The following is a 15,147-nucleotide window of genomic DNA, read 5'->3' on the forward strand; positions in this document are numbered from 1 at the left end:
CAATAGCCTGATTATGTGATATATTAATGAAAAAATTTTAATTGCAATTGCAAAAAGCTGCTAGAGAAAATTCAAAGATACAATTTTCTCTATTTTGACAGTCGTCTGCACTCCAAGCACTCTTGTCAGTTCTAACGTTAATTGCTGTTCTTTTATCAGGAAATTCTATGCTTGATAAAGTGATAAAGCTTCTATTTAAAATCATTGCCCTAGAAATGATGGAAATTCTATTTTTCTCTTAATTTGCTGTGAAAAGCAGCTGCAGCATAACTTTTAAAAGTAAAACATAGAATAGTTCTGGTTCAATTCTACAGGTTCAGTTATACCAGGGCAGCTTTGCAGAAGTGCTGTACTTGGGCCAAAAAATGGAGTTTAAATGCACTTCAAAAGGATATAACCGGGAAGGACGTAAGGAGTAAAAACTTAAATATTTCATCTAATAAAGTAATTTCAGTGCAGATTTTCACTGAAGTATTTGTTTTGGTCGTTGTTACTCAAGGCCTGTATTTGTTTTGCTTTGGTTTTTAAGGGAGTGCTCTGGTTACTCTGAATTTTAAACTCTTTTGTAGAAAATGAGTAGAGCAAATTTAGGAGAAGGCACTCAACCCTTCTTGACTTCCTGAAAGCCACAGTTCCCTTCTCTGTACTTCTTTACCACAGTTAATAATGTGAAATGCTGTGTGTAATTTCACATCTTAGATGGTTACTGTTCAGAATTTTAGAATTGAACTACCTGATAGTTAGTGGTCTTTTTAATGATGTTTAATGTAGTTGCAGATGAAAATGATTATTCAGAGACGATTTTAATTTGTTGTCCGTGCTCTTAGATCCTGTTGAGGAAAAACTTAAAGCAATACTTAAGGCACCACTTAAGGCAGCATTTTAAAACCTTTCCCGGATACTTGTGTCAGCAGTTTCACAGGCCTTGTTCAAGCAGGGCCTTAAAACTCTGTCTTCATGCAGTAAACAGTGATTTTAGTTTCAGTGGTGGAAGTATACTGCTCAGGCTCATTTGTCCAATTCAATGTATTTTGCTTGTTCAATTTGAATTTTTTTTATGAATGGAGAAAAAAGTGAAGAAGTCAGGAGTTGTGTGTGAGCTCTTTCTTCCTCAATGTAATTAGAGAAAATATGTAGAATCATTTTAGTTGGAAATGAGCTTTAAGATCCTTGAGTGTAACCTAACACTGCCAGTCCATTACTAAGTTATGTTCATGAGCACTACATTGATATAAACCAAAATTTGTAAGTCTCCCTTATGGTTTTACTTTGAGCATTATCCAGTGACACATATCTCATAAATCAGTTTTTTAAATGAACTAAATTGTTGGATGAATAAAAGTTGAATGTTTGTTGCTTGATAGCTCTCTATAAGAAAAATGGCAGTGAAGTTACAGAAGGGTCTCCTCTTCAAAGGCTGCTGGCTTCACACTTCAGCAGAACGTGCAGGTGTCCTGTCTCAGGAGGCAAGTTCAGGTCTGCCACCCATGAAGGATGCTGCTGGTACACAGAGTCAGTGAATTTGTTTTCCTAGGCTCAGCATGGACACAGCAGTCCTCCAGTGCTTTGCTGGGAGGAGACTGAGTTTCCTTCCTTGGTACGTTGTATGTGAGCGAGATTCAATGTACATTTATTGCCTCTCAGCATGCAAGTTTTGGGGTAGTATCTTAGCACTTCCCAGATACCAAGTCTTTTAATTAGCTTTCATAATATTTGGAGGCAAAAAGGCACTGACAGTTGGCACAGTGAACCCAAGTCTCTGGCACTGGGGCCACAATTGTACCCTGTGTAGCTGTATGAAAGGTGCATATTGAATTGAGCAAGATCCTTAGAGCAAGCCATCATTGTCATTTCAGTATTTATATCATGCTGGCTTGTAAGATCAGGAAATGAGTGTAGTTCCAAATGTTGTCTGAGCTCCTGAAATCCTTTTGCATTTCTGACTTGCAGCTCAGTTCAGACAAATGAAAAGAGGCTCTTTGGGAGCTCTGACAATGAACCAGCTAATGAAGAGGCAGCTGGAACACCAGTCTAGTGCTCCCCACAATATCAGCACTTGGGATACTGGTGAGCTGCATTTATTGTTCTTTATTTCTATTTCCTAAACCAATTACTGTGTAACAATCCACTTAAAACAAAAAAAGGAATATTTCTATTCTAACATTGCAGATAAGTGATCAGTATCAAGTCTAAAGTGAATCTTTATAGAGAGTATAAAATTATCACCTAGTAAGAGTTGGAATAGTTACATATTTGGGACAGTGGTACAGTGTTGTCTCTTTGATTGTGCATATTGCTCAGATTATTTCCAGGTCTCATTGAAAGAAATGAAAGAATCACAGCTGAATTCATTAGGTATAGGATTTCATCCCTGGTGCATGGAATCATTTATTTGTATGTGTGTTTACAATGGTGTTGTTACACCACAGAGTTCTGCCTTCTACCAGCCAGTTTTGTTTCTCCTTAAAGAAGTTTTTACCAACTCATTCTGAACACCTGAAGTTTCTGTTTACTCACTATTTTTTCTCCTTTTAAGATGAATGCAAAGCAATGAAAACTGAATTAATCACTTAATTTATTCATTACTCATTTCATTTCTTCTTTGTTTTCTTATGTAAAATACTTTCAGTTATACCAAATTCATTGCAGATGTCACTAAACAATAAATTCACTCTGGTTTATCAAAAATGCTAGATATTTTAGTGCCCATTTTGATGTTATTGACATAATAAAATTGTGTTTCCCAGGAATTTATCAGCAGATGCATTGAGAGAAAGGAATGCTTAAAATACTATATGGAAGTTAGCATGCTGAATGAATGTCTTACCAGCAGCCCCAGCTGAGCTGAAATTTTTGGTTAATTTAGTCTTCAGCATCAAGTTCCATCAAACTACAACTGTGTAGCTGAAGAGTGGCTAAAGATATGGTGCATAGTTCAGGATTATCCTTTCTATTCCACTCTGCTGAATAGCATGCTCAGCATGAGACCCTTAAATCATAAAGGTCACAATTTGCCAGGGGTAACAATGGGGGTTTTGTCCTAAAAGCAGGTAAGTTTATTTATTGAAGAGACTTAGCTGGTTCACCTAGTCTCTCAGGCAGGGTTTTAGAGATTTAAAAGTTACTGCCTTTGTTCTTCAAGGAGTACTTAGACTGTATTCAAAATGAACAGGTCAATACTCAAAGCTGTTCAGAATCTCTGTCTAGTTAATCCTGTTCCAAACCTAGTAGCTTTCTTCACAACATCTATGACTTTTCCCTCCAGTATTCAATTCAGCTAAAGGCCTTCAAGCATGGAAAAGCAAAATGAAAAGTTCTTTTCTGGAAAGCTTTGCATCTCTCAGTCTCTTGTTCAACCACTAGCTTCAAAGTAAAGTTTTTATTTGGACTGAGTTTTTCTGATTTTTTTTCTTTTAGGACAAGGGCTCAGTGTGACTATTTGTCATTTCAATGTCACCCCACAATTTTAAGACTCGTTATACTCATGCATACCAACTAGGAAGTAGTCTCATCCCACATAAATATGTGTGTTTGGGCCATGCTGCTTTATTAATTTATTTTTTTATTACCTGGGTAGATGTCATGTCTCTCTTTCATTCTCATTTCAAGCCACTCTTTTTCCAAGCTTGCTGTCTGTAAAAAAAAGATTGTTTTGTGCCTGGCTTCTGTCAGTGCAAACTGTATCTTCTAGTGTATTGGTATTACTAAACACTTGTTTCTTTCTCTTTTTGTGGCTCATATGTTTCATATCTTGTAGAATCTTTATGGCTAGCACTTCCTTTCCTGTTCAAAGACTCTTATCTAAAATGCCTTCTTTATTATTAGGTTGTCTGTACTTTTTCCTGTATGGCTTTCTTTCTTTCTTTCTTGCCCCTTCCTTTCTACGCTTAAAAAAGTAACTATTTTATTTTTTTCTTTTTTTCCTTTTTTTTTCCCTATAGCAGTTGTATTTGTCTTTCTCTTGTTTTAACTGTTTAAGACTTGTGGTGCTGTTGACTGGTGACAGGTGCTGGACTTGTGGTTCTGGAGACTGAAGTTCTTTCTTTATTCACAGAGCAGATACAGCATGGAAAGAGGCTGTGCAATGTCCCTGTTTGCCTAAACCCAGATTTGGAGGGACCACCACTGAGAATCAGAGGTTAGTTCAGTGTCTGTTTGACCTGGTCCTCTGCCAAGACTGCCAGGAAGATTTCATGGTTAATACAAAACGGTGCTGAATTTTGTGTTCTGTTTGGCTGTTAAAACCTCAACTGTCCTGCAGAAAGTATGCAGAGAGTGGCTGAATCTCATTTGTCTACAAACTGTCCTCCCTCACAGCTGAAATACATCCAGACTCTCTTACAGCCCTGCAATGGGGCAATGACCTACTTTCTTTGCCTAAATCATGTTTTTTTCCTACTGTTCACTGAACAAGAGAGGACATTTTTGAGTAGTTAAGTCTTACTCCAACATTTTAATATGCATTATGACTGATTTTAGCATTTATGTGCTGCATCTAGAGAATATTTCAGTGAAACTTCAAAAGCCATGGCAGACAGATCTTTATCTGAGTGGGGAAGAAAAACCTGGATACAAAATCTATACCTATCCTGTGCATTCTGGATATTTTTCTACATGACTGAAGTAATCTAGCCTTCTTGAAGTGTCTGCTTATATCCAATAAACCTTAGGGAGCAATTACAAAGTTTGGAACTATGGATGCGAAAGAAATGTTTCTTTCATGCTTCATAAAATGGTTATTTAAAACCTGCCTTATTCTCATTTCACTCCACTTATTATGAGTTCAGAAATTGTGGGAGCTTCTTAGCTTATTTTGCCTGAGAGCTGTTGTTAAATTTGCTTTTCTTGCAGTAATCAGGATTTTGTCGTAATAAATTCCATCTAAATCTTACATAGAGAAGTTTCCTCCTGTTTCCATAGTTAAATATTACCAGAGCAGGCTAATGTTGACACTAAATCAGAATCTACATATTGAAGCAACCAGAAAGAATATTGGCAGAGGATTACTTAAACTATAATTCAGGAAGGCAGAACTTGGAGAAGTCAAGAGTTTGGATCTCCCATAAAACATAAGTTTTTCTAACAAAATAAGCACCTATCAGGTGCACAGAAGTGCCAAGGGCAAAGGGAGCCCCATATGTTGGCATGATCACAGTGGCTGTGCTCTCAGCTGAAAAATTCAGCTTGGAAGAATAAAGATACTTTTGAAGATTTTCAGTGGAAAGCATTTCTAATTATCAACCCTCCAATGTTCTCAATTCCTTATGAATTATTTCTTCTCTCTGTCCTTTCCTGGTTTATCTCCTGTGGCTCTGTTAGGGACAGAGTGAATAGACTGATGACCTGGTGTTCAGACACGTGAACTCAATTCCTTCTTACCGTAACTGAGAACTATGGGAAGTTAATTCCCAAAATGTATGGGGGAATACTGCAAATCTTCTGATGTGCAGTCTCGTAGCAACTGTAGAATCATCTTCTCTACCTAGTAAATACAATTGTATCCAATTTTTGGTTTATGTTATCTTTTTTCCCCAAGGACTGATCTATTTTTAATTGATAGTTCTAGGTAATTGGAATAATCTGGCAGAAGCAAAGAATGTGCTTATATGTCTTTTTATAGAGACAATTTATTTCTTATTTCTAGGCATAGTAAAGCCATTATGGCTACTCTTTAAAAGTCTGCTCATCATGCATTTTTTGATTTCTCTCTGATGATTATTTCCTTTTTTTTAATTCTTTCCCTAATTGCCTTAAGGTGCTACAAAATCTAGTTTACTGTCAGCACCCAGTATAGTCAGTATGTTTGTACCTGCACCAGAAGAATTTGCTGATGACCAACCCATTCTGATGACTGACAAGTAAGTGGATTTTTTTCTCTCCTTTCAAAGAACTAGCTGAATGTCAAATAAAGTGTAGATATACTTGATGCAAATACGAAGTCCATTGTATTATTTATAGTCCATTTTATCTCTATGATAAGGTGTTTTTTTTTTCACCCCGAGGTAAACATTTTCTAAACACTGCTAGCAAGATGTGTTTTCAATTCAGTAGAATCTGGATGATTGTGCACAAGTGAAATGATGACTCAGTTATTGTGTGTCCACTGAGGTCAGGGGAAGCACTTTCCATCTTACTTTTAATCAAGGGTTCCTTGTGATCCATCAAAAACCTCTTTTGTCTGAGGGAAAATAAAAAGAAGAAAAGATAAATTCCATTTAAAAATTCCTTTGGGTTTCTGTTGAAATCAGTAGCTGTTGATGTGTCATCATATATAATCTACATAGCATTTTTAATGCTGATACTCATTGATCCTCAAAGCTTTTGCAAACCTCTATTGTTTGGTTAAAATGCATGTAAAAGGAATGTTAAACAGAAGTGTACTCATTTAATAGAGAAGTAAAGCAGTCAGCAGGGAGCCATGCATTGATTTGTTCAAAACTTGGGAAGAGAAACCACAAGTTCCTGTGTGTGCTCAGTCCAGTGGACAGACGGACATGCAAGGATGGTCACTGGAGAAAGACAGGGCCATTGTGCAGGCTGTGACTGCTAATGGACCTTATTGTGTGACAAAGTGAAGCATCCCAAAGTTAGTCTGGTCTGTGGCACTTCCCTTGGCCATTTCACCAAAGCTCAGGCAGTACCTATTAACATACAGACCAGCTGAGCTTGACTTCCATGACTTTGTTGGCATATTTTCTTTATGTTCAGTAAAAAAGGCAAGAAAATTGCCTGTTCAATTCCATTAAGTTAAAATCTCACAATCTGTTGGAGTCATTAGCAACTGATTGATCAAATTAAGGCAGCCTTCTTACTGGGCTGAGATAAGCCAGTTTCCCACATTGGTTTGCCTTTTTCATAGGTTGTGAAAGCCCGTCTCATCTCTCCCAGATCTGACATCCCCTTTATAATTAGACATTTCAGAGCCCTTTCAGACCTTCTTCAGTTGTCTTGAGCATTTCAGGGAAGGATAAGTGACTCAGCAGCAAATCTGCCCTGGGAAAGGAGACTTTTCTGACATCTAAGGTTCTGTGCCCCTGACAAGTCTTTTCATTTATTTCTTAGTAACTGTAGCTGCTGTGGGAACCAATCAGATCATTGTTTTCTAATTGTATAATTTGTTATTCATAATTCATGACTGACAGAAAGGGCAATGTGAAATTGTTCCATCTCTAACATCATCTGTGAATGTCATTGTTTGTGTCTATGGTGGCTGGGCCTTAGCCCAAGCTGCACAAATTGGCTGTGCTCACTTTGCTAGGGGCCAGACTACTGCAGATCGCTCTTGGACAGTGCAGACTGACACAGTGAGGCAGCTGGAGTACAATTGCCAAGGAAGGACCCAAAACAAGGCCTGCCCTGGGGCTGTCTTTCATTTGTTACTAAAGAAATAGGCAGTGTAGCTAGTGAGAAATTCTATGAATGTTTGAAAACTATGGACTGTCACTAATTATAGAAAGATCACAATTTCATTGTCTGTCTAAATAAATGTGGAATAGAATGTACCAAGTAGCAATACTTTTAAAAGACATAATTAAACACAGATTTATGTATACTAAGGCTTTGTTTGAAATTGTTAACATCAGGATTAAAAACTTCCTTGCAGGTGCCATGACTGTGGGGCTGTTCTTGAAGAATATGATGAAGAAACACTAGGCCTGGCCATAGTTGTGCTCTCAACCTTCATTCACCTCAGTCCAGACTTGGCTGCTCCTCTGCTGTTGGACATCATGCAGTCTGTAGGAAGGTAAATCCAGGACTTTCCTCTCTCCAACGAGATTGAAAGGATTTTGTGCCTGGAATTCGGTTTATGTAAACTTCACTGTACAAAAGTGTATATTTTAAAACTCTCAAGTGAATAACATCTGGTTCTGTCTTGTGTCTTTGTTACTCATCATTTTCTAAATTTCTTATGTAACTTCTTCCACTGTCAGTTCACTTTTTGGCAGCTCCTTTGATATTCTCCCCTTTTACCCTCCCAAAGGGAAGTTCCAGCTCAGGAATCTCCTCAGGTTGTCCCACTGTAAGCAGTGATGTAAAGAATAAATTCGGATTTTCTACATTACCCTTATTTATTTACTACCCTGTTTGTTACCTGAACAGCAACTGGTGCAGCAATTGGTGTGCTTCTTAATCTTGGTCCTTGCAAGAAAGAAAATTCTACTGTTAGTTTTTATTCCTCCTGCTAGCTGCTCCTTAAAATGTTTTTTTGGTTTTTTTTGTTTTGTTTTGTTCTGCCTTCTAGTGCTTTTTATACCCCATTTGTCAGATTTTATGGTCTTTTCTGCTTTCATTTGAGACAGGACTTCATCTTTTTGAAAGAAGACTTCTCTTTTCTAATAACCTCCCTTACCTTATTTTTTCTGCTCTCTTGAGGTCTTTCTTAACAACTCTACAGTACCTTGGCCCTATATTTCCAGCATAATGCTCATAAACAGCTTCTGTGCTTCTTACAGGAATTGCATTCTCTTGGCTCTCTCCTTGTTGCTGCTTTGACACACTTTTTCACTTTTATGTGGCTCCTGCTTTAGAAGTTATGCAGAAATGTGGTCAGCTTTTCTGACCTTTGCTTCTGGAGGAGTGTTGACTCCTAGGTATGATCATTCATCAGCATACCTGACACTCTTCAGGCTTTTCAACCATATTTTGTATGCTAGGTGAAAATTTGCATTGCCTTATAAGGGCTTCCAAACCAGCTGCTGTGTGAAAATCTCTGAGACAGTCTTGAACATTTGCTGCCATTATTTTTCTCTTGCTACTTTTACCCAGTGTGCATGGGATAATTAAAATGTATCATTACCATTGAATTATTGTGGTTGCTGTCTCAGCCACTTCCACAACTACTTGCTTCAGAGATGGGATGGATGTGATGGGGTGTTCCAGAATAAATTTCTGACAGCACTACACATGCAGAAACATTGCACAGCTCTCCTCCTCCATGTTCTTTTTGGAGGCTGAAGTTCGAATTGCTTGACTGTGGCTTCTGCAGGGGCATGGCCCTCCACAGCCTTGCTTCTCCACTACCTCCCAATTCCATTTGAACACAGCAGCTCTTCATGTCCTCCATTTCCATTAATTTCAAGGCTGCAGTTCCCTGCTGTCACTGCTAATTAACTCTGGCAGAGGCAGAGTTTCAGATCTGGATGGATGCTGCCCATTCTGTGTGATTCTTGTAAATACAACAGTACTACAGCCACAGAGAGTAAATAATTTGGAAGATGAATTATCAAGGGATGAGGGATAAGTGGGCTACTTTTTTCTGTGTTTTGAGGGGGAAATGCTGCATCTTAAGAGTGAGACAGCTCTTTGTGAGACAGCTGATTGTTTTACAGCAGCAGATGACATTGCAACATGGGGTATTCCTGGTAAATGTCCTGTCTTGTTCCTGCTGGTTGCAATTTCTGACAAATTCTAGATCCAATAAGAGGCTCCCCACAAAGGAATTACTTTGAAAATATGCAAAATATAGCTCCCAATACCCGTCTAACAGCAGAAGTGGAAGTGAATTAGACTTTTTGCATTTTTATTCTTACTAATAGAGCTACTACTTTCATGCATAGAAGGGGAAAATAAGGAGTTAGGAAGTCCAAGGTGTTTCAGGACCTAAACAACACACAGAAAAATTTTCAAAAGTTATTTGGGTACCCACTGACACAGATAGCCATCTGTTGGGATTTTCAGAAGGGAAAAATTTCTGGGTTCAAGTAACTGATAATTAAAGGTTGAAGTGTTTTTAAGACTCTGACTTGCATTTAAATTTATGATCTAGTTCTTTAATCAAGATTCTTGACTTGCTGAGTCTTATTTAACTGTTTTCCAGTGAGATTTAGCTTTCCAAGCATTAAAGCTGTGTTTGAAAGTTAAATTTAGACTTGAGCTAGTGAGGAGCTGTGGAAAACTTAACTTCTGTTCCTAATGTGTACATATTTGAACACATCCATTTCCTGTTCTGCTTTATGGCCTGCAGAGTGGAGATAATGATGAGAGTTCATGGCACTTGTGCAATAAAATATTTAGAGTAGCAATGATAAATATATACAGACCGTACATTTTGGAAAATTTTCAGATGTTCCCAAGTGTTTACTGTAGTTCATGTCAGGTGAAGTTTTTCCAGAGTTGGAAACCTAGTGTTTTGTTTGTCACAAACCCCATGCTTGCATTATCACATTCAAAAGGAGAGAAAAACATTCGACTTTGATTTCTTTTAGAAGAAAGATTTTACATTGTTGTGTTTCTGTACTTCAGTAGATCTTTGAACATAGGTGTCATGTCCATTGGGCATGTGATCAGTCTGATTAATTCTGCAGAAATCCTTGTGTGCCTTAATGTGTGCTACAGTCATTCCAGAATGAAAGCCTGTATTGCTTGAGGGTGGCCTCAGACCTTTCTCACCCAGAATTAGCTTTGCACACCAGAAATAATATGTTGTATTTTAGTGTGGATTCCTCTTAACAATACTGGAGTCAGGAACTCTAATGTGATTTTCTGATTTATGCTAGAACAACTGAAGATAACCTTTAGTCCCCTGCACCATCAAGTTAGAGATTATTGCATTGTTGGAAGTATGTTGTGTCCCCAGCTTGTCATGCATAATTCATTAAAATTGACTGAGCTGCCTTAGGGTCCTTTTTGGATTTTATTAGTTGACTAAAGAGGAAACTGTCTTCAGATCAGGGGGTGACCAAGGATGAGAAACAGCTAAATCCAGGCTAAAAGGATCATGAATCAAAAATATGCCATTGAAGATTAGATATAAAATAGTGTAGCTCTATTAACTTTTCCCTTAGACTTATCAACTTATACCATGTGGAATACTGATTTGCAGCAGATTAAAATAAGAATTTTATTTTGTATATAAGGGATGCTTCCAGTGTCCATCTTTATATTGGCTTTACAGTGTATGGCTTTTTAGTGACTTTTGATATTAAAAGTGTTTTGCTTTGATATTGTAAGTCCTGATTCTATTAATTTATGTGTCCTGCATCTTGAAGTGCATGATTTTACTTTTAAGATTGTCAGTATTTTCACCACTGAATGCCCATATTTGGCTTTAAAGTCTATATTTAAGTACTAAAATAAATGACCTGATTTTTGAGAATACAGTTGTTCTCATCTGACTTTGGAAGAGCTTGTAGGTAATTAGTGGTTTGGAAATTAGGCTAGTTATTTAAATGCCAATATCTGAAAACTAGAAGCCTCAATTTAGAGGGCCAAGCAAAGACTTTTTCCTTAGTCTGTGTTGCTGCATTAATCAGAACTATTCAATCAGTAGGCAGCTTTTGGCAAACTTTTTCTCTCTAAAAAAATTAGTTAACCATGATATGCTGTAGGGCAAAAACATTACTTCATTATCTTTGTGGTAGTAGAGAGAGGCAAAATTTGTCTTTAGAGCAGTTGAGCATTAGTGAGACTGCAAGACTGAATAGAGTTTATGTCATGGAAACATGATTTTTCTGAATTTAGGTGCTCCTCAGAAGATATTTATGTTAACATTTTAAATGTTCTCTAAAATTTGTGTGTGTTATTTATTTAAGATGGTACTTTATTGGCTTAATTAAAAATGAAACACACACACACAAAAAGCATATGAGTTTCAATTTCTTTTTTATTTTTATTCCAGGTTGGCATCAAGTACCAGTTTTTCTAATCAAGCAGAAAGGTATGGTAGCAAAGGATATCTTGACAAAAGTGAAACAATCGGTCTAAAGCATCATCTTCCCTGACCCTAAAATCAACTAAATTTAACTTCTAAAAAATATTTATGAGTAAAAGGAAAAAACTTTACATTTATTTCAAATATCCTGTATTTTCTGGAGATTAACAGGAGCTCATATTCATATGTGTTAAACCTGGAAAAAATCAGATTCAGATGCTGTTTGGTCTTCACAATTTCAGTGCAGCTTTTTCTAATTGGTTCTGTGTTCAGTATTTGTCTTGATAAACTATCTCCATTAATTCAGTCAAGTGAATCCTCCTTGGCCATGGAGAATCCTTGCTAGTGATGCCTCATTATGTAAATCAGATACTGAATAGAATAAATTCATTTTGTGAAGCTGTAAAGCATGTACAATTTATGAGTAAATAGATAATACTTTGGCTTTTAAAATTAAACCATTCATTTATGAATGATTAGAGTACTTCATCTTTTGAAGGAAACTGCAAGAGGCAAATGAATATTATATTGTTTTTGTTTACCTGTTGTTCATGTGTTTTGTGAAAAGCCAGAAACCTTATTCTGTGTCACTGAAGTACACAAGGTGAGAGCAGGATTATATTTCATTTTCACAGGACTCACAAATAAAACTATGTGGATACGGGTATTTATTGAGAGAATACTTTATGTATGTGCATGTAATTTTTTTATCTATTCATATTTGAGCTCAAGTCATAAAATCAACTTGCTGTACTTTTTCTCAGGATCAGGACAGTTCTAGTTTTGAGTGTCTCACTCATAACTGAACAATTCCATAATTAAAAAGAATAGCATCATTTTTATTTTCTCCATGTAGTCAGCAATGACAAGTGTTTAATCTGCAATGGAATTTTTGTCTTCTTTCCTTTTCCCTTCATTTTCAGCATGATGATCCCTGGAAATGCTGCAGGTGTGGCCAAGCAGTTCCTCCGTTGTGTGTTCCATCAGCTGGCTCCCAATGGCATCTTCCCTCAGCTCTTCCAGAGCATTATTAAAGGTAATGTGCAATACCTGGGTGCATTTCTGACCCTCAGTTTCCTCTGTATGAATAGCCAGTACAAAAATGTCATTCCAATTTCAGATGGAAGCTTTTTACGGACCTTAGCTACATCTCTGATGGACTTCAGTGAGCTGAGTTCCATTGCTGCTCTGAGTCAGCTGTTAGAGGTATGCTGAAAATTGGCTGTGTTAGTGATGCTAATTTTATTAGCATTATCAGGGTCATTTCTCCTCATTTGAATTCAAACTTGCTTCATCAAAAACACTGAATTTTTTTTTTTGTCCTTCCTCGAAGTAGTAAGACTGTCCTCACCACTGGCAGTGTATCCCATTCCTTCCCCAACCACTGCTTTTTGTTTTCAGGAATATTTCTACTCATGCTTCTCAGTTCTCCCTCTTCATTTTATCTGATGACAGTTTCTCTTAAGTATTCCAAAAATCTATTGCCTGTCTTTCACTGACTCTATTCTATGCAGCTGGCATATTTCTACTGTATCATTTTTTCCTCCTACTAGAGCTAGTCACTTGCATGTATCCTGCCCTTGCAAGAACATGACAATTGCCTCATACAAGATGTTGGCACCACTTTAAAACTAAAGACTTTACTCATGTCTTTTCAGGACACAAGCCACAAAAGCATACATGGTCTACGGAACGTGAATGAACATATCTTCTTTAAAAGTGTCTAAAGGAAAACACGAAAAATCTGCTGCTGAATAATTTGAGTTTTGCCTTTTCTACTGCCATGCCAGTCTAAGCAGATTATGAGTTAGGACCCTGCTTTTAACATTTTGGCTCAAAATCTTTTGGTCAGTACTTTAGGAACTGCTGGACTAACTTTCACATACACAGCTCAAATTCCCAGCACAACACTATCATTAACATAATATAAAAAGTATGCAGTATCTGGTTTCAAATTAATCTCAGCACTTCCAAATACTGTGTCAGGGACCATTTCTGCATGTGCATGATTGTTCACAGTTCTCGTTTTGTTTCCCAGGGTTTAAACAACAAAAAGAATTTGCCAGCAGGGGGTGCGATGCTCCGCTGTTTGGAAAACATTGCTGCCTTTATGGAAGCCTTGCCGATGGATTCCCCCAGCAACCTCTGGACCACAATTAGTAATCAGTTTCAGACCTTCCTTACTAAACTCCCGTGTGTTTTGCCTCTTAAGGTATGATGTGTGGACATTTGAGACAAGCTATTGGTCAGGATGTACTGAAACTGTGGAGAAAGTGTGGATAACCAATCAGAATGGTTTATTGTGAATGTTTCCTAATGATTCAGCTGATGTTTCCAGAGGACTGGATTTATTGTATCTCTGATCCATCCCTTTAATTATGTTTTCTGTGGGTAACAACAGCAACTCTGACCAGAGTACTTTTCACTTCTTTCTCCTATGCATTTTCTATGCCCTGTCTCTGTTAGATTAAAATATTGCATTTGAGAGAGGCAGTATTTAGACAATAAAAATTAATCTGGTTTTAATTGTTGAAGCTACGTAAAACTCTTAAGAAGAGCAGCACCACCTAATTAATTTGCCAAAAGTACACAGTAGTCAGACAAGGCAGAGAGAGCTGAGACTGCTGGGACTTGGGCATAGCCTCTTTGGCTGACCAGGTTGTAGTTCTGATTGTAATAGAATATTGTTACAGAAACTGAATACAGAAACTCTGGGCTCTGATTTATCAGAGCTCAGAAGACATACAGCGGGATCTTATCTCCTGCAGTAAAAACTTCTGAGTCTTTCCAGTAAACTCCAGTAAAACAAATGGAATTCTGATGCACTTAATCTGTTTCCTGTGGTGTGAATGAACTCAGTGGTAATTTCTTCTATACAAAGCAGTGTTGTTCTATATGGGCTGAGGGATCCAAAATCTAAATCTGTTACTGATAACATTGTCTTTTAAATTGGTTGTCACCACCTGGCTACATGAATGATATCAAATTCCTTGGCACTATTATGCAATAGTCACATCTTGAAACATCTTTAGTTTTTGGTAAACTGTGGCTTTATCCTTCAGCACTTACTAAGACAAGCAGGCAATAATCATTCCCTTTGTGTACTAGCTACCCCAGTCTGCTGCATCTTATGTAACTGAAATAAATAAAAAGAAATTAAGTAGATCTTGGTTCCAACTGCATATCCACCATTCACAGAACCTTTAGGTGGAGGGTTTACTCTGATTTCCCTTCTATTCATGGAAGGTATTATTACTGATACAAGAAAAGCAATTGCTTGCTCCTGAACTTTCAATCTCCTGTTCTTTTCTTTAGGGTTGTAGGGGACACTGATATTCTAGATGTTTACAGCAGGGGTGAGGCAAGACAGTGGATTGATCCTGAAAAGTCCATTCAGTGCTGTAACCTGTGTGATTTATTTGAAATAAACATTACATTCTAAGAAACAACTTAAGGAAACAGCTACTGACATGGCATATTCCAATGTTACATGTTAT

At 37.3% G+C, this 15,147-nt stretch overlaps 1 protein-coding gene across 19 annotated transcripts in view; it reads left to right on the forward strand.

The window, feature by feature from the left end:
• The window catches only part of UNC79 (unc-79 subunit of NALCN channel complex), a 106,632-nt gene that overhangs the window by 63,823 nt on the left and 27,662 nt on the right, over nt 1–15,147 (forward strand). For 17 of the 19 annotated variants that reach the window (XM_085580653.1, XM_021541307.4, XM_021541308.3 and 14 more), the window contains 8 exons: nt 1,951–2,067; nt 4,055–4,138; nt 5,756–5,858; nt 7,604–7,744; nt 11,618–11,656; nt 12,574–12,686; nt 12,771–12,856; nt 13,689–13,862. In XM_085580653.1, coding sequence (XP_085436779.1) covers nt 1,951–2,067; nt 4,055–4,138; nt 5,756–5,858; nt 7,604–7,744; nt 11,618–11,656; nt 12,574–12,686; nt 12,771–12,856; nt 13,689–13,862 — 857 coding nt within the window. The remainder of the gene's footprint in view (nt 1–1,950; nt 2,068–4,054; nt 4,139–5,755; nt 5,859–7,603; nt 7,745–11,617; nt 11,657–12,573; nt 12,687–12,770; nt 12,857–13,688; nt 13,863–15,147) is intronic. The other 2 variants (XM_085580665.1, XM_085580654.1) reach the window with 1 other exon arrangement.

Source organism: Lonchura striata, chromosome 5 (assembly GCF_050655825.1).
Source record: "Lonchura striata isolate lonStrDom1 chromosome 5, ASM5065582v1, whole genome shotgun sequence".
In the NCBI taxonomy this organism is placed as follows: domain Eukaryota; kingdom Metazoa; phylum Chordata; class Aves; order Passeriformes; family Estrildidae; genus Lonchura; species Lonchura striata.